Source organism: Abramis brama (assembly GCF_963993115.1).
Source record: "Abramis brama genome assembly, chromosome: 6".
In the NCBI taxonomy this organism is placed as follows: domain Eukaryota; kingdom Metazoa; phylum Chordata; class Actinopteri; order Cypriniformes; family Leuciscidae; genus Abramis; species Abramis brama.
The window spans coordinates 35,131,632-35,156,408 of record NC_139968.1 but is presented as its reverse complement, the minus strand read 5'-3'; the positions used below and the strand labels follow the sequence as shown (position 1 = coordinate 35,156,408).

The window sequence follows — 24,777 nt, the reverse complement described above, 5'->3', positions numbered from 1 at the left end:
ATTTGGCAGGTGGGACGGGTGGGACATGTCCAAACCAGCTGGAATGAGCAAACAGGATCGGAGAGGTATGAATTAGGAACTTTAACCATTTCCTAATTCTCTTCAGTGTTCCTTTCAATGAAAGTATTAAAAGGATGCATTATGTTGCACTGTTTTACTGGCAGCCTGAGCCTGAATCTGAAGTATGTGTCCTCCTCCTCAAAGGAATGTGTAGCGGGTAACATAAATTCTATAATTCAAAATTAAGTGTCTGAATTAGTTAGCAGACTCTAATAACAAAACAGCATTTAAATTATTTACACTTTGGGCTATATGTTTATATAAACGGACCAATTACGCACCAGAAAATCACAGGAACGGCTACTGGAGGTAGTGGATATCCACTGAAGAACACAGGAGCCAATAATGCGGTAAGTACTTTACTTTGAATAATTTCCCCAAATAAAAGTAGGCCTTTTTAAAAGAAAACAATTAAATCAACAATAGGAAAATAAAAACAACAAATAAATCACATTTTTCCAATGTAAAATAAATACACCCAGTTATCACTGGTTAACAGTCACCTGTTACCGTCACAGTGAATTAACCCTAGTAATACCAGATTCACTGTGTATAAGATAACCCTCTCCTCAAGGAAAACTCCTTGAAAGCAAATCTCAGTTCAATCAGTCACTGATATCAGATTTCGTTCAGTCACTTATCACAAATCCAACGATGCATCTGTAATTCACAGTTCCATTCAGAAAAAGGAAAAACATCCTTCCTGAAGAAAAGAATGAAAAACCAACTTGATGTCTCTGTTGTCCTCTTTCCTCTCCTAGCGTTCGATTGGGTGGCTCGCCATCAACGGAACTGGAACTTTCCGATGAATTCAAAAAACCTGACCACATCCAGTATTTCCAGACGATAATACTTCAAGATTAACATCCACACGAACATAAAATTAACTGGATTCTTTCAACACAACTGTCCCTTCATGAAATCCGAACCGTTTTTAGACAAAAACAACAGTTTACACCTATTTCCTTATTTTTATAGAATACTTGCTCTAGCTTATTGCTCTCCTCTCTGTAGCTTCATTAGATCGCGCTGCTTCTGCTGACTCAGCAGGGCGGAGTTTCTCAGTCTTCTCTCATTGGTCAATTCTATTATACATCTTATTCGAATTATTCCTCTTCCACATTTATTTATTTATTTTTTTCCTCTTACATTATATTTCAGTTAACAATCATAACTATACGTTATAATTGATTTAAACTATATACAATTCGTATTATTAATCCTGAAATTAAGTCAGGGTTACAAATGTCATTCAGATCCACCTGATATACTTGCTAAGCTATTGTTGCTAAGCACCTGATAGACTTGCTAAGCTATTGTTATCATCCCCCTCCTGTAAGAAAACAGATTCACAGAATGTTAAAGTGATGAGAAGGATTGCTGTTTCAGCTACACAACAAACACAAACAGACTGAATTTAGTTTTTTTTTTCCTGTTGTTTGTACAGAGGTTTAAATTTCCTAAATATTGTGCAAAACACTGTCATAAGATACATCACATCTTTTGTACTACAGTAATTTAAACCTGAAGTATTATGATTTCAATATGACATCTTATGCTTAATGCTTAAACTGTTGTATTGGTGTTTTATAAAAGACACTTTGCATTTTGTTTATTTTGGAGTTATTAGTGTTTTTGAGAGTTTGTAGTGTTTTTGATTGTTTTGTTGTTTCACTAGTGAATATCTGTTTCTGTACTGTTAAAAAAAGATAATTTTTCAGTGTATGTTTCTGCTACACACAGAATTATAATATTAAAATATATTCATACTACTGTTCTTTTAAAGGCATTTTTGCACAGTAAATCTCATATTTCTTGTTAAATCAGCTGTATGTAATACTTACTCTCTGTGGTACTGGTGCATGGGGCCTGCGGTGACGATAGTAAATCACAGCAGCAGTTACAGCAGCAGAAACCAGCAGAACAGCAACAACTATTCCTGCTACAGCTCCTGGAGATAAATCTGAATCTGGAACAGCTAAAGACAGATATTCACAGACAGTGAATGATAATACATCGGGAATTTAACAATACTTTATGATAATGATTTAACTGATAAATGACACCATCCGTTTCAGCAACAGCAGTTAAAACAGCTTGAAAGCACTGAGAGATCAACAAGAAACACTGTTCACACAAGTAAATATTTTGATATGCATTTTTCATATTAATAACATTAGTCAAAGTTTTATGGAGTCAAAGCTCCCTTTTTTAAACAGTCCACTACCCAACAGTTATTGGGTTTATTTAAAAATATTCAACCATTCTTTAAATTCCTCAAAGGAAAATGCATTTAATGTCTGAATTATATTCTCACCAGTGACAGTAAGATTGAATATCTTTATACTAATGATGCTGAAGCTGCTGTTCTCAATCAGTAGTTTATATTCTCCAGAGTCTGTGTTTCTGGTGTCTGTGATGGTCAGAGATCCAGTCTGATGATCCAGCTTCAGTCTGTCTCTGAATCTCTCTTTACACTGAACATCTGTACAGATCTTACTCTGATCTCCAGTGATATTAGCTAAGCGAGTATGATTAAAATGCCACGTCATTGAATCATTTGGGGTTTTTAGCACACCAGAATCTAAAGTAACAGATTCTCCCTCATTCACTGACTTTCTCTTCACTTCATCTCGTTCAGCAGCAGAAACACCTGAAACACAAACCAACAGATGCTGGAGGATCTTTTGCTGATGAAAACAACAACAAACCCTCCACAACTTGAAAGAACTGAGATCATGAATGTGATTGCACAAGCTCTTTCTTGACTTTCTTTTTGAAAAGGAAGTTTATGCTTTTAAACTCATTTTACATTCTTATTTTATATCTGTTACGTCTGGTGCCGTTTTGTGTTTTTGTTTGTCGAAGTCAAACTCCGACAGTTAATGTTATTCCCCATACCCCTTAATAACTGCAGGGGACATAACAATATCAAATCCTCATTTAAACAAATAATAATAGAAATTGACCAGAGAACACATGGTTATATTTGAACTTAACTGAAGCTTCCTGTGAACGCTAATATATTTATCATCATAGATCCTTAGTTATCGTTCTTGTGTGTAAAGTGAGATATATATACTGATACTATAGATTATATAAACTGCAGCAAGTTTGTAAAGAGTATCTGTATACTGTATGTGAATTAATACAGGCAAAGAAAATAACTCTTAATATCAATGTAAAAGAATCAATAAACAATTAATGTGTTTTAAACATATTTAAACTGCATTTAAACATTCATTAACTACTCACCATGAACAGAAACATTGAAGATCTTGTCACTGCTGCTGTTACTGCTGGTGATATTCAGTGTATAAACTCCAGAGTCTGTGTTTCTGGTGTTCATGATGGTCAGAGATCCAGTCTGATGATCCAGCTTCAGTCTGTCTCTGAATCTCTCAGCTTCTTCATTACACTGAACATCTGTACAGTTATCACTGAGATCTCCATTGATTTGAGCTATACGAGTGTCATTAAAATACCATTTAATATCTTCTTGTTGGTTTGTTTGAACACCAGTGTATAAAGTGACTGAACCTCCCTCCATCACTGACACTGTCACTCCATCTGATCCAACACCAGAGGCACCTGGAGAAGAAACACAAGTCATACAAAATATTCAATAGTGCTGTGATTTTGTTTTCTACATATGAAGATTTGGATTAAAATCAATATGCCTAAACTCCAACCCTGATAAAAACTCACCTGCATGTAGCTTTCTAACCCTTAAGAGTGTTTAAGTGTGTTTGATTAGGGTTGGAAACCCGCAGGTTTTGAAAACTTGGTGGGGCAGTTTTATTTTGTAGTGTTGGTTGGTCACAATTTATGATTATAGGCTTTTGGCAAATAACAAAAAAATAATTATTTTTATTTAATTTATTTGCAAATTTAGAATGATTTACTTTTATTTCTAATGAAACTGCTTAAAGGTGCTCTAAGCGATGTCACACGTTTTTTAGGCCAAAACATTTTTTTTGTCACATACTACAAACATCTCCTCACTATCTGCTTGCTGACTGTCCCCTGAACACACTGTAAAAAACACGGTATCTGTAGACACCACAGGCTCCACAAACAGCAAGAAAAACAAACTGGGCTCACCCGCACCACGAAACATAAACTGTTCCAGCCAATAACCGACAACAAGGATTTGGGGTGGGGTGGGGTGTGGGCGGTTAGTGTGCGGATGAGGAGGAGGGAGGGTCGAGTTAGCCTCCGTTTTGTTAGACAATACTTTAAACGTCAACTAGAAGTGACTTCGCCCAACATCAGGGCACCTTTAAATACTATATATATATATATATATATATATATATATATATATATATATATATATATATATATGTATATTAAAATAGAAAACCATTATTTTAAATTGTGGTAATATTTAAAAATATTACTGTTCTGTATTTTTGATCAAATAAATGCAACGTTGATGAGCATATATATATATATATATGTTGGAGCCAGACTTGCTTTCTTTATTATGGTTTGAGTCGAATTATGATAATAATGTGTTTTGTTAACAATAGTTTGGTGTGGTTATGTTACATTTGTTTATATTCAGATTTTCTTGCTTTAATATTGCTTTGGTTTTGCTTTTCTATGAGTGCAACATGGAGGCGTGCGTTACTGAACCCGCCCACCAGCAAACAGGTGACTGCAGCAGCACCTGTTTTATGGGTTCAATCTAACACGGAGCTCAGTTTTTTTAAAGTGATTTGTCGTGGCTAGCGAGGTGCAGCCGTATATTTTCTTTGACCGCTCATTTATCCCGTAACAAGCTTTGGATTATTCACTAAAAGCTCCATCACCCTCCCTGCTGTACGGTAGGACAATAAAACCACTGGAAATTCAGGTACAATTATTCACACGACATGCAATAAAAAACTTCAATGGAATGAAACGGACTCGAGGAATTATGTTTGAGCGCGTCAGCGATTGGCTGCAACACTAAAGCCTGTTTTATACTTCTGCGTCGAACTGCCGCCGTAGCTACGTCGTAGGCTGTGTGTAGCGCGCGTACCCTACGGCGTACCCTGACGTGCACCTCTCCAAAAATGTAACAACGCGTCAATTCTACGCGGACACAAGCGCTGTGATTGGTCTGCCAGAACCCCTCCCTCGGGGTTTCACATGCTCCCTAGGTGCGCGTCAACGCGGACAACGACACAGAAGTATAAATTAAAACCAACACGTTGCCTACGGCGTATAGGCTCCGGCGTAGGTCCGACGCAGAAGTATAATGAGGCCTTAACTGAATGAATATATGAATAATTCAATAATTATTCAATAATTCAATAATTATTAGAATAATTCAATATATATATATATATATATAACCTTTGATACTTTTTCAGGATTCTGACTTTAAAAAGTAAAAAAAAAAAAAAAAAAAAAAAATCAGCATTTATTTAAAATAAAAATCTTTTGTACCAACATACCTTTTAGAAGTTTGGGGTCAGTAATTTTCTTTCTTTCTTTAAAAAAATAAAAAATAATGAATGAATACTTTTATTCAGCAAGGATGTGTTAAATTGATAAAAAGTGATAGTAAAAACTTGTAAAATGAATCCTGAAAAAAGTATCACAGGTTGACACTTTTGGAGTAATGATGCTGAAAATTAAATTTTGCATCACAGAAATAAATTATAGTTTAAAGTATATTAAAGAAGAAAACTATTATTTTAATTTTTTTTTTTTTTTTTTTTTTTCTGTAGCCTATTTTTGATCAAATAAATGCAGGCTTGACTTCTTTAAAAAACATAATCATAAAAAATTGTAATGTGTCCAATTTTTGGACCGGGTACTGTACATACTAACATATATATATATTGCTAATATGTATATTGCTGCAATATATAGCCAACTATTTCTGCATAATTATCAAAAACGTTAAAATGCACGTCACCATTTTGCGTGTTATATAGGCCTGTTGGTGGTGCCTGGGCTTCATTTAACCTATGATAGTTTTCAAATGGTAAATGGTGTATCAATCCACATAAATACAAATGACTTAAATACTACTTAGTTACCATTAATGCAAATTTTTTTTGTGCAGTGCTCAATTAACATTCATTGTTTCAACGATGCGCTACAAATCGCTTCATAAATGTAAATTCGTTTGTCCATGTAATTTTCAAACGATTTACAAACTAATATTTTAAAATATGTTATATATTGATTTTTAACTTAACCGACACACTACCTTTGATTATTGAAAAAAAAAAAAAAAAAAGTTAAAAAATTGTTTATTTGGTTTATTTATTTTTAATATAGGCCTATCACTGGAATAACCATATTTGGCTCAAGAGCATCGGTTCCGAGCAGACTGTGGATTACTTATGCTTACAGTAGTGCATTATCGTTTAGACAGAAAAAACGGAGACCCCTTAATTCAGTCAAGTCCGAAGCACGATGCACGCAAGTGACACAACGCGTTATGGCAACGACGCCTCACACTGACAGATGCGTAAAAACAAACGTGAATTTATGCAACTTTAATTTTGTACACATTGTCATGTTAATTATAATCAAATTCATTTTGTTTCATTGACCACAATATATTATCATTGGTATTTGTTTGAGAGGTGCACTTTTGATTCGTTTTGAAAAAGGGCAGGAGCTGTTTGAGTCCCTCAGTTGTCATCCGTGTGACAAAAAAATGGATCTCAAAAATCATACAGCAATGCTGGAAAGGGTTAAATTATGCAGAAGATGCTGGAAAACCAAAGAATGTGCAGGAGCTGGTGAATTCTTCTGAAAAACTGTGTGGGCAGAACAGCACTGCTCACAAACAGGGACTTTTCATAAACAGTCATGGGTCATCTATATAGGTAATGATAGTGAGAACCAATTAAGTGTATGCAAACTTTTCGTGTTGCAGTGCTAAATAAAAAACCTAATTTATGATCTCTCATTTATTTATTTTTTAAATTATTGATATTTTTCAGATATTGATATTTTTCTGCAAGGTGTAACTTATTATATATATTATTAAAACTTATTAAAAATATCATAGAGCTTAGCATGTCTGGAGAGCGATCAGTTAACAGGTGTTACACCAAATTCTGTGACTTTAGGCAATGTTTTAAGTAACCAGATCCATAATCCCAACAATAACCTGAATCCCTCCGTCACTCCAGCCGCGTCTACATTCACACAAACACCAGAAGAAAGATTGTAACAAGCAAAGGTCTTACCATTGTCGAGTAAAAACAAGATCACTGCGAGCAAATTAAAGAGAAACTTCATTTTCTCAACTTTTTTCCCTCAGAAAATGAATGCAGATTCTGATTCATAAAAGCGTTGCTCTTCTGCTTCACTGGAGATGCAGTTCTTTCACTAATTCAAGAGTGATGACGTGTAGTGAACGCACCTGCCGCTATGCAAAATAGGTTTTCGCTGTGTATCCCATTGCTTATTCCTAACTGTCAGGAAGGCAGAACTCAAACAGGTGAAGAAGTCAGGTCTCCTTTTGCTGGTAGGTGTTTTAACACACTCTCCCAGGAAGCATCTTTCTTTGTAATGTCACGGTTCTGTTAGCCTGTCTAATCAAGCTTAAAGGTTAATAGTAAACTAACTTGGCTTGCTGTCCTTGGAGGAGGCTTGAACCCGAGGCTCAGCTTGACCTCCGAGTTAATAAAAACATAAAAATGATAAAACTTCTTTACCCCTTGAACTCGTTTCTGTCTTCACTTGGAGAGGAATAAAGTCGGCTTTGAGTAGGGTTACAAACCACCAGACTCAGCATAATATAAAACAGGGAAGCCACACGCAAATTACATCAACCCAAATGTAGATCATTATAAAGGCAATAAACAAATGAATAAACAAAAACTCCTGGTGTTGGAGTGGCCTCAAGGTCAAGTGACAGCCACATTGGGGAAGAAGGATATTTTTATCAGTCAATTCATCACATATAACCCACGGCATCTGATGCTTAACTCCACAGAGAGAATAGATGATTTGAATAGAAAAATGTAAATAGGGGAATAGATGCTAGGCAGGATTGTAACTGTAATACAAATGCAATTCTGACCCTTTAGATACTTTTGCACTGAATTCAGAACTACAAAAAGATATTCAGATAAATGGCCTGCATGAATGAAAGAAGAAAAAAAAAGTGAAAACAGGAAATCTAGTGAAAAGGGGGGAAAAATATTCTGATCAATCAATCAATAGGAATTGTTGTCCAAAACGGTTGACCAGAAAAACTTCAGGATAGTAATTCATAATAAAAATGAGACATTACTAATATCAGCAGTACAGGCTTAATTCAGTACATTACCCTCTTATGTCTTAAAGGGGAACATTTTTTTTTTATGTTAACACATTCTCTTACTCTGGTTTATCTCCCTCAAAAGTGTAAACATTGAGCCTCCATGGCAACATTAAAACACTGAGAGCGGTTAGCACAGATCTGTCGAGCAATAGCATGATTTTGTGGTGTTTGTACTTTAACACTGAGATCCCAACTGAAGCAGAAAAGAGGAAGAACAGAAAGACATGATCTAAAACAGAGAGAGGTACTTCAGTTAACAGTGACACGACTGATTTAGAAGAAGAAATAACAGCCAGGGATAGTTGTGTAAGAGTTTGGACCAAGAATTTGTGTACATGTGTTATTTATATAGTCATACATACATTTTAGTCAAAGTATTTGTTTATTTTTCAACTTATTTATGAATACTGTTGTTTAAAGGTCGTGACACAACAAGAACTAGTGGCGTGGAAAGCTGACTGTGTTGTTGCCTCTCATCGGCTGCGTCTCTTGAACACACCAAAAGGACTAAAGGCCCTGATATATTTCAAGCGAAGTTCTTTTTTCATTTTTCATTTTTAGGGGTAGACGAAGTTCAAAGTATATGAGCAGTGATATAATGTAATCGAACATCTGACGCCGCCCACACTGACTGGTGTCTTGTTTATTCTGTGTGTAAATATAGTTTTAGTGTCTGGGGTTTATCTGAGCACCTGTGTCACAGGGTGTTTTTGTTTTTTTTACATAACCAATTTGATATATACAACTTTGAAAATAGACCAACTCTACCTCCAACCAAGCTCTGGCAGACTGTTTTTTTTTTTTTTTTACAGGTGGAAATTTGAAAGAAAAGAAAAAGAAACGCATTCTAAACTGTTGAACAGTTAAATGTGATAATTGTGTTACTGTTTCTCTCCCTCTGTGTCAAACAGTTGCTCATCTTGTTTGTTAAGTGTCTAAAATCTGAAAATAGTAAAATAGTATCAGGACAGGAAGAAGCACTTCACCTACAAACTAAACACTCATGCACTGAAAACACATTCTCCACCAACAGACAAAACCACATTTCTGTAGAAAACCGACCGCAGCAGTTTCAGTCTGACTCAGAAGATGAACTTCAGTAAAACTGCACTGTGAAGTGGCAGATGATTTTATCTATCTACTTTGGGTTTGTCCATTCCCTAAAAATGGTAAAAAAAAATATACATGATTTTAAAATTACTAGAGTTAGGCTTTCTGGCATTTCCAGAAAAATTGGGACATTTCGTAAAATGCAAAAAAAGTTAGGACAGATGCAAGTTTACCACTGTCAGTCACCTTTCCTTGAGTAACAGAGATTCAAGTTGCATTTCTTGATGCATTAACAGATCAGGGGTCAAAAGTCACACACATTCAACAGAGGTCCTCATGCCTTACACTACACGGACTGAGATTTCTCTGGATTCCCTGAATCTTTTCACAGTATTATGTATGGAAGATGGTGAAATATCAAAAAAAAAAAAAAAAAATGTAATCCTGCATCGAGAAATGTGATTTTTGAATTGTTAGAGAATTCTCTCATGATATTTGGCACAAAGTGGTGAACCATGATCCATCTTTTGCGGATGCTTCTTTTTATACCCAAATACGGTTACAGTACCCTCAGCTACCAGTTCACCTACTTATTGTGGGCTGTCTCAAAACAGTTTAACACGGATGTTCTATAATCTTTTCTCTTTCATTTTGCATCTGTCCTAACTTTATTTGAAGTGTGTGCAGCCATCAAAATCAAAATTTGTTTATATTTACAAAATACATATAAGTTGGTCAGTGAAAACATTGGACTTCTTTTCTTAGAAATAATTTCTTTGTAATTTGTACTTAATCGACTTTTCATCAATTAAAGAAGGAAGTAGAATGAACAATCACAGACTCTTGACTTTTTTACAAATGTCCCAACTTTTCTGGAAATGCGGTTGTACCATGAAATGTAGTTAATCCAAAAATCCACAACACACAATTACTTTTATCCATTTAACATAGTCAGGCACTACACTGTCAGAAAATATACAAAAATGCACAGAAGCTGTCACTGGGGCCGTACCTTTGCAAAAGGTACTAATATGTACCATGTCCGTAATATGTACCTGTACACTTTAGGCACTTATATGTACATTTACGATACTAATATGTGCCCTTAAAGGAATAGTTCGCTTAAAAATCTGACAGTTTATGTACCCCATTGACTTCCATAGTATGGAAAAAAAAAAATACTATGGAAGTCAATGGGGTCAACTGTCTGGTTACCAGCATTCTTCAAAATATCTTATTTTGAGTTCAGCAGAAGAAAGAAATTCATACAGCTTTGAAACAACTTGAGGGTGAGTAAATGATGACAGAATTTTCAGTTTTAAGTTAAGGGGTTAATAAGGTACCTTTTGAAAGGGTGCCACCCCAGTTAAAGCTTTTGTGCCTTTTTTCTGAGAGTATCTTACAAAAAGCAAGTTCACTGACAAAAATAAGGAATATTTCACCCATTAAGAACAGTTAAAGTCTTTTAACAGCAAGATGAACTAGTATAGTATATTGTGCAAATGCGGGGTTGTGAAACTAGGAGGGTCACACTGTGTCGTGGGAGGATTCACAGAATACATAACACTTCTGCTGTATGTTTAGCAGGTATTTAGCGGACACTGAATAACTGAAGGAAATGTTTCACATGTTTGTTTTCTGGTCATGGTGGTGTAATCTGATTGGTGAGTTATAAATAATTTTCATGTCTTATTTTTGAGGGGTTTTTAGCGCAATTTTCCACCGGACAAAATTGCGCTTGTTAACTCATGATTTCTGTTCTGTGCGTCTGTGCGCACCAATCTTGCACTTCTATCTACTCCTCAACCAGACCACTTAGAGACTTCGGGTTTTCGGCATTATGTTAAGGAAGGTCTAATCTCGGGAACGCACAAAAAAAATCCAGGAAAAGATTTACTATCTCTTAGTGTTGTGATCCCATGAGGTGAGAAAATTGCGCTAAAACACTCACTGAGTTTTTATTACTTGTTTCATCTGCTGTCTATCATGTGAATCTGATGAATCATGACTATTGTGAAATCTACTATCTTTAAATTCAGTCTCTGTTTAGAATTTTAAACTGAAATAAAATGTTAAAAGTCATAGAAAATAATGGTGAATGCAACACTGTAAAAAAAAATTACATCCCCAAGTCAAAAATTTCTAGTGACTGATAAATTTTTCAATTAGTCTGACATATTATTTCTCATTGAGCCAATGTTAACAGACTATTGCAACAAGAATTTCACTTGGGCCAATTAAAAAATTTAGATGTAACCAGTCGCTAGAAAATTTTGACTTGGAGAGGTTAGAAATTTTTTACAGTGAAATGTCTCTGTTTGTGCTCTGGAGGCTCAGAAAAAAATAGCAAGAACATTATTGAGTAGCTTTCAATTTTTTTTTTCACGGAATATTCACGGAAATATGCAGCACAATTAAACTTGTACTTTCAATCTGTAATGATTATAATGTATTTATTGTTAGTAAATTATGTAACTTTATACAAAGGTTTTCCTCTAAAACAAACTAAAGATTAAGGATGTGTTGCACTATAAGAGTTAATCTTAAATCATGTTTTAGCTAATAAATCTGTTGTGCCAAACTGTAAACTTTGAAGAAAGGAGATTTACACCACACACTGGTGTTCATTAAGATTAACTTTGAACCTGTTTTTTAATTGTATTAATTAATGAAGTCGCATGACAAAAGTTGTTGCTGTTTTTGGAAACCTGTCTGCTTTGAGTTCATATCTAGAATAATGCATTTATGTTTTTAGCGTATTAAATAGCCTGGAATATTTATTACTTGTTAGGTCATGTGCTTGTTTAAAATTGACATTTATAAAATTAATTATAATAACAATAATTATTGCATAAGAAAAGTAGCAAGCTATCATCTCTCCTATTTTCAGAAAAGATGCTTCCATATTACTCCATTCATTTAAAAATATTTTCAGGCAATTCGTAAGCGCTTCTGCAATGTTTTCTCTGTCTGCTTGATCTCGGTCTCTCTGTTACAGTAGCAGTTTATAAATACAGTTGACATTTTACACTTGCAGTGATATACAGCTATAAGATATACATTTAATTTAATCCTTATTGGTGCAAAAGTTAAGTGATCCAACCAGTGCTAAGTGCTTGTCTGTCCGTTTTGTGTTTTTGCTGCTTTTCTGAATGTTCTTAATTTTACATTTTAAATGATAAAATATACAGCTGATTTCAGGCTTTGTAAACCATCAGAAACATCAATCAGCATAACATCTGTTTGTTCTCCAGGTGTGTTTGGTGATTCAGTGTCAGTGATGGAGGGAGATTCTGTCAGGCTAAACACTGATGTTACTGAAATACATGAAGACGACACCATACTGTGGACATTTGGAGCTGAAAACTCTCTGATAGCTAAAATCAGCAAAGAGAAGCAAATCTTCTCCACATATGATGGTCCTGATGGGAGATTCAGAGACAGACTGAAGCTGGACAATCAAACTGGATCTCTGATCATCATTAAGACCACAACTGAACATGCTGGAGATTATGAACTACTGATAAATGGAGCAAGACTGACATTAAAATCATTCAGTGTTTCTGTCTATGGTGAGTAGAGATCATTTGTCTAAATGTTCAGATATTCTTTTTTTTATTTTACTGAAACTATTAACATTTTAAAATATTTAAAATTTCACTGTGTGAGATGACAAACACACTTAGTATTAAACATTCACTCAGCGCATTAAACGAAGCATTTTTGTATAAAGTTTATCCATATTCCTTTTTATGCTCTAATGATTTCCAGCTCTTTTTTCTTAGATTTTCCAGCTCGTCTGCCTGTTCCTGTCATCAGCAGAAACTGTTCATCATCATCATCATCATGTTCACTGGTGTGTTCATCAGTGTTGAATGTGTGTGATGCAACTCTCTCCTGGTACGCAGGAATCAGTGTATTGTCCAGCATCAGTGTGTGTGATCTCAGCATCAGTCTCTCTCTACCTCTGGAGGTGGAATATCAGGATAAAAACACCTACAGCTGTGTGCTGAACAATCCCATCAGCAACCAGACCACACATCTGGACATCAACACACTCTGTCACACATGTGCAGGTACCACAGCACTGATGATATATGTGTGTGTTTACTGACCTGATCTCTGTCTTCTGTTGAAGATCAGACTGATGCGTTCACTTCTTTCTTTATCATTACAGCACCAGACACACTCTCTCCTTCAGTTCCTCCAGTTCCACTAGTTCCTCCAGTGTCTCTGATAGTGTTGATTTCTGCTGGATCTCTGATGATTGTTGCAGGATTCGGGATCTTCTGGAAGCACAGAAAAACTGACTCAAAAGGCAAGTGTTCCCTGCTGCTTTTAACAAGTGTTATAACAAATAACAATAATAACTAGAAAAAAAGTTTGTTGAGACAAACTTTAAGTTGGCTTGAGAAAGCCGGACCACTGAGTTTGAAAAAGTTTAACGTAGTTTAAAGTTTGATAGATAGATTAGTTAGAAAGAAAGAATAGTTAGAAAGAAAGAAAAAGATTAGTTAGAAAGATAGATAACTAATAGATAGATAGATAGATAGATAGATAGATAGATAGATAGATATGTTTATTAGTACATAGAATGGTAGTTTAATTGAGTCCAGGCTTCAGAGAGTTTAGATTTGAGTTTTTGTGTTGTGCACTACTGGGCCACCGCAGCCTTGGCTCAATTTGAGCATTCTGCAATGAAATACAATGGGATATTCCTGAGTTTTAGTTGAAATTTTTAGGAAAACTGTAAGCCTGAAAATATATAGCAACTCGAGCCAGAACAGTCTGAAGGTCTGAGCCAAGTTTGGTGGAGTCTAGCAATTGAAAATTTAGTCTAAGGAGAATAATAATAAGCTTGAGTACAATATCAGTAAGTTGGCTTTTTCAAGACAACTTAAAGGAATAGTTCACTTTAAAATGAAAATTCTTTCATCATTTACTCACCCTCATGTTGTTTCAAACCTGTATGAATTTCTTTCTTCTGCTAAACAAAAAAGGAAGATATTTAGAAGAATGTCAGTAACCAGACAGTTTCTGGTCTCATTGACTTCCACAGTATATTTTTTTCCTACTATGGAAGTCAATGGGACCCAGAAACTGTCTGGTTACTGACATTCTTCTAAATATCTTCCTTTCTGTTCAGCAGAAGAAAGAAATTCATACAGGTTTGAAACAACATGAGGGTGAGTATATGATGACAGATTTTCATTTTAAAGAGAACTATTCCTTTAATGATTATTATTATAGTCGACTTAAAAAAAACTTTGACAGCCCTAAAAAACACGTTGTAAGTAAGGGATAATCCACGGCTAGCCATGCATTAAAGGATTTTAATGCACGACCTATTTTTTACATTCCGCTTCGCGTCGGGTGGTTCTTCGCCTCTACGTCGTGCAGTAAAATCCTTTAATTGTTCCCGCTTATACCTTGGTTATTTGCCAAGTTAAAAACAAGTTAAAGCTGTAACTGATGTTTACAGTGTAATTTTTTAACAGACGTGTAAAAATGACGGTTATTTTCTTAAGTTACGGCTCGTTAGTTCCAGCACTCCGTCCGCTTCAAATAAAGTAGAGACATCGGATTACTTTTATTTGACTGAATTATCATATTTATTTAAATTCATTATTAAAAGAGAGAGACAGAGAACTGAGAGAGAGAGAGAGAGAGAGAGAGAGAGAGAGAGAGAGAGAGAGAGAGAGAAATGCGTGCGCGAGTTACCTGTGTGCGTCTCTTCTTTAAAGTCTAGCAGCTAACTTACAGTCCCCTCTTTGCTTAAGCATATAGCTAACTTAATGATGCTTTTTGTCATTCAACGTCTTCTCCAAGTCTTCTATTTCGTCTTCTATTTCGTCTTGTGCCTGGGCCCATTTCTCAAAATTGCCATATTCACCATACAAATTAAACGATATGCAAAAATCATCCATTTAGCCTAAATAAACGTTTTCATATGTCTCTCACTCTGCTTGCAAGTGTAACTGTGTTACTAAGGTTACCAATGTAGCGGATTAATTTTGAACTGTAATCAAACTGACTGGAACTACCTGTGCATTAAACGGTTTTACTGCAAACCTTCCAGCCAATCAGAATCGAGTATTTAAACAGCCCATGGTATATAAAAAAAAATAAAATAATATTTTGTATTAACTTTTGTTCAAACAGTTCAGTTTCGTGAAGATGAGAAAACTTCTGTTGTTATGTTACTTCATCCATCGTTCTATGAAAGAAACACACAAACATTGGTAAGATCATTAGTTTCTGTTGTGTGTGTTTGTATCATTCAGCAGTGAGTCAGATGGAGATCAGTGTGTGATTGTGTTTCTATAATCATCATCACGCATCAGATATTTTATTTCTTCAATGTAGTTCCAAAAGAAGCTAAATATAAATCCTAAATATATTTTTGATATTTGAGTAAAAGTAATAGTTGATTTATTGTCTTCTGGCTTTGATGTAACACAGAGTTAAATTAAAGGAGTCAGATTGTTACTTTCATATTGTGATTGATCACATTACATATTATATTTTTAGCAAATAATTGGTAATTTGTACTGGAATACATTTTTAAAGCAACTGAGAAACACTAAAATATCTTTTAATATTAAAATAAATAAATAAAATGTTCTAAAAGTGTTGCAGACAGCAGGGAAATGTGAATAAAATACAACTAATCATTTAGTTGTGCAAAAGAAAGAACAATAAACAAACACATTAACTTTTAAAGGGAGGAACAAACTCAAACTCTTCTGTATTCAGACACAAATTCATTCATAAAACTCTTTATATATATTTATATATATATATATATATATATATATATATATATATATATATATTTTTTTTTTTAACACAGATATAGCCTAATTATTATTATTATTTTTTAATATCTTATGTTGTGTGATGTGTTTTACAGAGAGCAGAAGAGGAGAGTATTGTGGAGTATGTGTCAGCGTGAGAAGATGATTCATTTTCAGCAGGATTGAGTCTTTCCCTCTAGTTTTCCTTTGAGAATAATCAGAAAATGCCAGCGGACAAACAGCCGGATCATTCTGACGGGTTTGAAGTGAGATATTCAAAGATTGATTGATGAAATGATCTCCTAAAACTTCAACAGACTTTGCATTGTTTGTAACACAAGAACTTATTATGTAAATGTTCTGTCCTACTGGAGCATTTTCATGTTTAACTCTTAATTCAGACCATGTGCGCAAAATACTCATCAAAAGAAGTGAAAGAGAGCCCTGAAAACCTTAAAAGATGATATGAAATTGAACTGTGATATTACTGTGAAATATGAAATATTAAGGCTATTGATATTCAAGGGAATCCACATATTCATGACCTTATACACATGCTTTCATACGCAGTGCTACTGTAGTTTTAGTAATTATTTCCAGCAAGAGAAATAATCTGATCAAACCACAAAAAAGAAAGAAAGAAAGAAAGAAAGAAAGAAAGAAAGAAAGAAAGAAAGAAAGAACCCACAGCAGGTTTCAGTTTGACTCAGAAGCTGAACTTCAGTAAACTATGAGATCATACACGGTTTTAAAGTTGTACTTTTCCCCATACACTATAACTGAGAACTGAATAAATATATACAACAATTTTAAATCATGAGTTACTCTCTATTTTACCATGAAATGTAGTTTTTAAATGATGTTTTGTTAACAAAGTTCAGGAGGAGCACATTCAGATAATTAATACTCTGGGTTCGGACAAAAAGCTCGGAGCCTCCCCCCGGACAGCACGCCAAATCCGCATAAAGTGTGAACTCGTGAAATGGCACTGTACTGTGTGTGTGTGTGTGTGTGTGTGTGTGTGCATTAGGAGGGTCAGACTCTGTCGGGGGAGGATTCACAAGCTTGTGTTTGTTAAGATCTGTTGTGCGTTCATTGATAGTCTTATTAGATCAGGCGTTTCACTGAACAGCTGCAAATGTTTCACATGTTTGTTTTGTTCAGTTTATGCTTCTGCCGTCTGATCGGTAAGTTATGAACATATTTGTGTTGTTTATTCACATATCAGAGTAATAAACTTCTGCGGCGGTTTAAATTCGATAATTTTCATCCACTGTGATCAAATCTCTCTGGTTGTTTTAGAAATCATGATTTCAATGATTACAAATGCAAATCCTCCCCAGCACTTTTTCAAAATATAATTTAAATGATTTTGAATTCTTCTGCAGTAATCATACACTACAAACGTAATGGGAATTCAATAATAACAAATGTATTGAATACTGAATGTATTGAAATTAAACTTTCAAGCTGTAAACAATTTATCATATCATTTTTATTTTGCTCTACAGCAAATCATTTTAAAGATCACATTATTGATTCCCTCAAATTTGTCTGTTTTTTCATATTGTTTTGTGTCTTTGTTGCTGTTAAAGGTTACAAACTGATTTCAATCTTTGTAAACTAACAAAAGCTTTAATCTGTTCTTTTTCTGTTCATGTTCTCCAGGTGTGTTTGCTGCCGAAACAAATGAAATACAGTCAGTGTCAGTGATGGAGGGAGATTCTGTCACGCTAAACACTGATGTTACTGAAATACGTGAAGACGAAGACATACTGTGGAAATATGGAGCTGAAAAGTCTCTCATAGCTAAAATCAGCATTGAGACCCAAGTCTTCATCACATATGATGATGTTCCTGATGGGAGATTCAGAGACAGACTGAAGCTGGACGATCAAACTGGATCTCTGACCATCACAAACACTAGAACTGAACATACTGGAGTTTATCAACTAGAGATAAGGGGAATGAAACTGACATCAAAAACATTCAGTGTTTCTGTCTGTGGTGAGTAGAGATCATTTGTCTCGTCCTTTACACATTTACAAGTAAAACTCAATCCACAGCATTTGTAGCATTGTGTCAATTACCACAAAGAAAAATTGACTCATCCCTCATTTGGAGGTTACGGTGAGGCAATTATACGAATTAGGCCAATATTTGGAGGATATACAGGAAACTTCAGAAGCACTTCAGCATTTTTACAGTCATTTTACGGTTTATGGTGTATTGTCGTAGCAAAAGGTTAGCGATTTTTGATAGTGATAGTGATTTTTCACACTAAAACCATGTAAAAACACACATTGTTCACATCATGTGGCTGTACTATTGAAACAGTAAGTATTTTAACATTTACAGATCGGCCCCATTCTATGAAAACTTGTTTCCACCACTTAATAAAAAATTAAATGGTAATTGCCCCGTTTAATAGCACAATTCAGAATTATTTTTCTCAGAATTGGGAGATATAAACTCGTAATTGCGAGAAAAAAGTCAAAAGTATTTTACTTTTTTTTTTTTTTTTTTTGTGGCAGAAACAAGCTTCCACACCATTCAGTGCTTCACTGTAACATAGTTTTTGCTTTTCTGGTGGACAAATGGAAAATTATTTTTGTGACAAACAACATTGTCAAAATTGCGTAAGATTGAGCTTAACTTAAAACTAACCCAGAATATTCTTTTAAATATCTATACACGATGGATAATCGTGGTGTGCGATGGAGTTTGTTCACTAAATATTTATACACTGAAATATTTTATAGTTTGAGATACACTTACTGTCAGTCAACACACTCAAAATAAGATTGAGGTTTAGATTTACCCATATTTATCTTATATTCTCTCAAGTTTCTCAGCTCGTCTGCCTGTTCCTGTCATCAGTAACTCTTCACAATGTTCTTCATCATCATCATCTTCATCAAATTGTTCATTGGTGTGTTCATCAGTGTTGAATGTGAGTGATGCGACTCTCTCCTGGTACGCAGGAATCAGTGTATTGTCCAGCATCAGTGTGTGTGATCTCAGCATCAGTCTCTCTCTACCTCTGGAGGTGGAATATCAGGATAAAAACACCTACAGCTGTGTGCTGAACAATCCCATCAGCAACCAGACCACACATCTGGACATCAACACACTCTGTCACACATGTGCAGGTACCACAGCACTGATGATATACAGTATGTGTTAATTAACTAAACTGTTCTTTCATGTTATTAGTGTTGATGTTTGGTAGTGTTTGTTGTAGATCAGACGGACAGATTCACTCACACTAATAGTTAATTTTGTCCATTACAGATCAAGGCCTACCGTTATTGTACATAGTGTTGATCTCTGCTGGATCTCTGATGATTGTTGCTGGATTCGGGATCTTCTGGATCTGCAAGAAATGTAGAAAAATAGCCAGAGAAGGCAAGTGTTTACTGCTTTTAAACATTATAATAAACAAAACTTTATACTCTAAAATATACTTTAAATATATTTAGTCAACTGATAGCCATAAATATAATTTTAAAATAATAATTGTCATCATTTTGTAGTTAACACCTTTGTGATTATTGATATGAAAATAAACCAAAATAATATGTGTAGTTAGTGTTTAAAAAAACAACAACACAACAACAGCAACAGATTCTTAATTTCTCAAATTGCACCAAAACATTAAAAATACAAAAGCTTTCTCCACTTTATGGACATAATTTTACACGTGTAAATATGCAGCTGGTGCTAAAGTTAAAATATGTTATTGATTACTTTTGTTCAACTTGTTGAGCATCAATTTCACCAATCAAAGAATGCATTTGACTTAAATTTCCTGCCTGGGTTTGATTTATAAATTATGTGTAAAAAAATGGCAGTGTTAAACATTTAATGAAATGTGTGCTTTAACATTGACAGCCATAATATTATTAATAACACATATGTTGTAAAGAATCAGATCTAATTAGTATTGAGTTTTGTTGTTTTAATGCATCTATTATTGTTGAAACAGTCGAGACTCGTGAAGACGAGATCACTTACGCAGAACCAGCGTTCTACAAAAGAAACGCACAGAAAACGGTAAGAAAATGTATTATTAAGTTATGTTATGTTTCTCTGTATTATTTCAGCAGTGAGTCAGATGGAGATCAGTGTGTGCAAATTGTGTTTTTGACTGTATAATGATCCATCAAACACAACAGCACCAAATCAGATGTTTAATAAAAGCCATAAGATTATCAATGCAAGAAAGACTTTTGTTATTTTCCTATTGTGTTGTTTGGATCACATCACAGATTACATTTTTAATAAGCAATTAGTAATCTGAAATGTAATACATATTTAAAGCAACTGAGAAACACTGAAAGACTGCAGGACCTCTAAACTTCATCTATAAAGGATCTGTAATATTTCCAATGAATGTAATTATACTGAGGAAAACAATTAATGGTTTGTATACAAACATAGGCTTAGGACAAGACTAAGAGCTAATATAAACTAATTATTACTAATTTGTTCAACTTAATTTTAAGTTCTTGTATCAGATAAACATGTTAGCATAACCGGTTGAGAACCACTGATATAAAAGATGTTGTTTCATGTAATTTCCTCAGAAAAGAATTATATACAATAACTATATTGTTTTGTGTGTTTTACAGAAAGTAAAAGAGAAGGATCATGTGGATTATGCACCAATCACAATGAGAAGATGAACAAACTTCAATCTTTTTCTCAGTACAAGACCCAACTGTGACAACCTTAGGGTGCTTTCCCACTGGCACTTTAGTTAGGAACGGGGCACGGTTCGCATGAAAAATCGCTAATGTGAACGCTGTCATGCGGACCTGGGTGTGCGCGGGTTACCGAACCCAAGACTACCTGGAGGAGATGATCTGAATTCGGGTGCACTCGAACCGTGCTGCGGTTCGCATGAATGTGAAAGCAACATGGACTCGGGTAGGCTACACACTTGTTCAGGAAGTAAAGTAGTGATTATGATGTATTTAGTTAAATAAAACACATGTAAGGGATGATAGTGTTGATGATTTAGCTTGGATACGAGCAAGAGTGAGCTTGCACAAATCCAGTGTCTCCTTAAAAGAGTCCTGTGTTGTTTACTCAGCTGTGCATACTAGCACCAAATTAATAAATTAATAAGTTAATAAATAAGTTCTGTTTTCTATCATACGCCGTGCACGTTTGCGATAATGTAAGATGCAAGCAAACGCACCAGGGTTCGATAGAATCAAGTTGAGTGTGAAAGAAGCAATCAAGCCCAGTGTGAAAGCACCTGAGTCTATGGTTGAGTTTTTGGTGAGAATCACCATATTGTATCAGGACATCCCAGCAGACGTAGAGCAGGATCAAAGTTTAAAGTATAATAATTAAAGACTAAAAAAAATGGTTATTAAAAACTTCATGGGTCATTGGAGCATTTCATGTTTGACTTTTAAAGTTTAAAAGAGACCATTTGTGTAAATCTCATTAAAACATAGATGCCAATTACTCATGAACACTGTGGTCTCATGTATTCACATCTGAACAGAAATGTGGTTTGATCTTCTGGGTGGATGGACAGCTTGTGCATGAGTGTTTCTGCTGATGGACGTGTGTGTTTGATGTCAGTTTGTGGCCGTCTCTGTCTGAGGTGTGAATAGTGTGTCTGTGAATAGCCTGTGGTTGAAGGACTTTTTCCATTCCTGCTCACATGAAACCATCGACTTCTGCTCTACAGAAAACCTGTTTTACTACAACATACTGAACTCAGCACTGGTGTTTAGCAAAACAGTGATATTACTGTGAAAAATGAAAATATCATATACTGTACTTTGTGTGCATGATGATCTATATCATGCAGCGATCCCGCAGAAAAGCAGTGCGACACTCTCGAAAAAAGGTACATATTAGTATCTAAATGTTTGAAAAGGTACCACCACATCGACCACTTGTACCTTTATTTCTGAGAGTGCAGTTTCAGAAGTTATTTCTAGATCTAGCATCAGTTCTCTCTAAGCAGAACTATTCTTGATAACTTTTTTCCCTTATAGGGGTCATATCCTGATTTTTTCTGCCAGTGTCTGGGTCATTTTAAGGATAAATGCAATGTATGACTTACAATTTATTATTTATGTTTGATGGTTGTTCATTTATTTTGGTTTCATTATTTTTGACGAAATTAACTAAATGCTGCTAACAATCTTGATTTTTTTTTTTTTTTTTTTTGTTGCATAACAGTGGTCCTGAAACATAAAGTTTGAAAATTATAGTGAGATATTAGATAGATAGTATCTATCTAATCTATCTTTCTAATTAGATAGAAAATCTCACCTTAAGTTTCCTTGATAGTGGTAAAGTCCAGATGCAGTGATGAGGTCGGCTCAAGATATCCACTCCTGCTCCAGTTCTGTAGGATGATGACGAGTCAGGGAACAAAACACAGGTGTGGGTGAAGTGATGATACTTGATACATGATACTTAATCCTGATACATGACAACTTGTTTTTATTTTTATTTTATTAGATAAATTAATACGCCTATTAGCAAATATGTGTTAGTACAATGTTCTGTTGGATGTTACCTGTTTAGTAGGCAATCTAGGGTGCTCTGACTCCTCTGAGTGGTTGTTTACTAGTCAAAGAGCCCACATGCTTTTCTCAGTCTCTGTGATCTTCTGGTTTGATGTCTCGGTTCCCTCCTTCAATGTGCGTCAGAGAGACTTTTCACCTGATTCATCTTCATTCAGGTCTGGAGCACAGGACTGAATCATTTTACACACTGCTGAAAAAAATAAAATAAAATTAAAATCCTTTTCCAACTCCTAAAAAGTGACATGAAGTCAGATTTACAGCTCACGCGGAAGACAACCCAGCGGGCACCTTGATGTCAATTTGACGTCAAATATTAGACAAAATTTGATCAAGATGCTGCAAAACATAATTTCAAAGTCAGATTATACATCAAGTCCTTCTAGTGGTTAATTGGTGAAAATATTAGGTTTATTCCATACTGAAATTGATTATGTAGGTATATGGGCCAACATGTTTGACATTGAGTTGACGTAGGGCTGGGCGATATGGCCAAAAAAAAAATATCACGATAATTTTTTTTTATATCAGTCGATATCGATAATTATCACGATAAAAGTCAAATCTTTATTTCTTTAAAGTTTAAAGGCAGATTTTTGCTTTAAGTTGTAGAAACCAGAGCGTTAACTGTGGTTTTAAACTACTCTTTATTGTCAGAACATATCATGACAAACACTTGCCAAACAGGTGAAACTTCACAAATCTGAGGTAGAACATTCAAACATTTGTCATTTTTCCTTAACAAAATACATATATTTATTGGACAATTAATTTATTAGTTTCTGCATGTGCTTATTTTTATTTGGTAAAATGTAATATTCTGACTGTTTGAGTTTTATTAAACTTAACCATTGGTCATCCAGTATCATGCATTTAGATCATGACAACCACAGATGAAACCAGGCATAGCCTGTAGCACCTCACTATCATGGCAAAATGTAACTTTATGGTTTCTATGGTATTTGTATGAAAAACAGTAGTCTAAATACATTATTAAATACTGTAATTATATTCCATTAGTCCTTTAATACATTGTCTACATTAATGATATAATACAATTCAATATGTATATCCTACATTTCATGGTGCAGTTAATATTACTAGGCTAACAGTAAATCCGTGGTGGGAATTTGTAGACGGAAAAGCCTTCTGACTGTATCGTTGCGCACAGTTTGTCAGCGCTGTTTCATCTGCCTTTAAGCTGGTTTAAATCACTGAGACATTGTGTTCCTCGCTGAATTCAAGCGCTTCTCACTGGATTTCGTGACCGAGACCGATCAGAGTAAACGCATCTGCTCTAACTTTAGTGAGCTCGCGCTCGCGGAGCCTCGCACTGCCATTTGGACTTTGAACCGAGCGGATAAATGGTCCGTGTGGCGCGCGGTTCAAATGAGTTTCGTTCCGCTTTTGGCGCATAAACATTATCGAACATTTATCGACCTCTTGATATCGTTTTATCGAGAAAAACTATATCGCGATAATTATCGTTATCGTTTTATCGCCCAGCCCTAAGTTGACGTCAAATCAACGTCGTGTTATAGGCGTTCAGTTGATGTCATATTGACATCACATTGATATCAATGTAAATAGCAAATTTTTTTCTTTACTGGGGCCTCAAAATGCATCCATTCGGCACATGTTTTGAATCATATGTTGTTTGATTTCTGCATGAAAGTGGACTTTTGTAACTTCTGTGGTTAAAAACATATAAACAAAAACAAAAAACTATTTATAAATAAACATGTAGGCCTATGTAAATTACTGATAATGAAAGAGGTGAATAGTATTATATTTTACAAAAAATATACTGATTTGCTTAAAATCAGTAAAAAAAAAAAAAAAAAAGTAAAGTAAAAATAAAATAAATATGCAGCATTTTTGCTGTAACCCCACATAAAGTATGTGACATGTGTATATCCTTATTTTTTATATACTTTAAAATTAAAATACATTTGCCATAATTGATAATGAAATTGTAATACCAAGTATATACATATTACAAGTTACAACTACATGTTAATTT

The 24,777-nt window shown here is 34.7% G+C and overlaps 1 protein-coding gene across 4 annotated transcripts; it reads right to left on the bottom strand.

Moving 5' to 3' along the window:
- Nucleotides 1-405: 405 nt before the first annotated feature.
- On the bottom strand, nt 406-24,127 carry LOC311084655 (uncharacterized protein). Of its 4 annotated transcripts, XM_084116838.1 has the most exons (10): nt 23,832-24,127; nt 22,748-22,947; nt 22,498-22,573; nt 19,501-19,570; nt 15,546-15,614; nt 13,513-13,686; nt 3,316-3,651; nt 2,378-2,713; nt 1,905-2,038; nt 406-1,393 (listed from the first exon to the last, which is right to left on the bottom strand). In XM_084116838.1, the coding sequence occupies exons 7-10, from the start codon at nt 3,608-3,610 to the stop codon at nt 1,349-1,351; spliced, it is 810 nt and encodes a 269-aa protein (XP_083972964.1). In that variant the 5' UTR covers nt 3,611-3,651; nt 13,513-13,686; nt 15,546-15,614; nt 19,501-19,570; nt 22,498-22,573; nt 22,748-22,947; nt 23,832-24,127; the 3' UTR covers nt 406-1,348. The 4 variants fall into 4 exon arrangements, with proteins under 4 accessions (XP_083972964.1, XP_083972966.1, XP_083972965.1 ...); XM_084116840.1 differs by lacking the exon at nt 15,546-15,614; XM_084116839.1 differs by lacking the exon at nt 15,546-15,614 and having other exon boundaries at nt 13,513-13,683.
- Between the last annotated feature and the right edge of the window lie 650 nt (nt 24,128-24,777).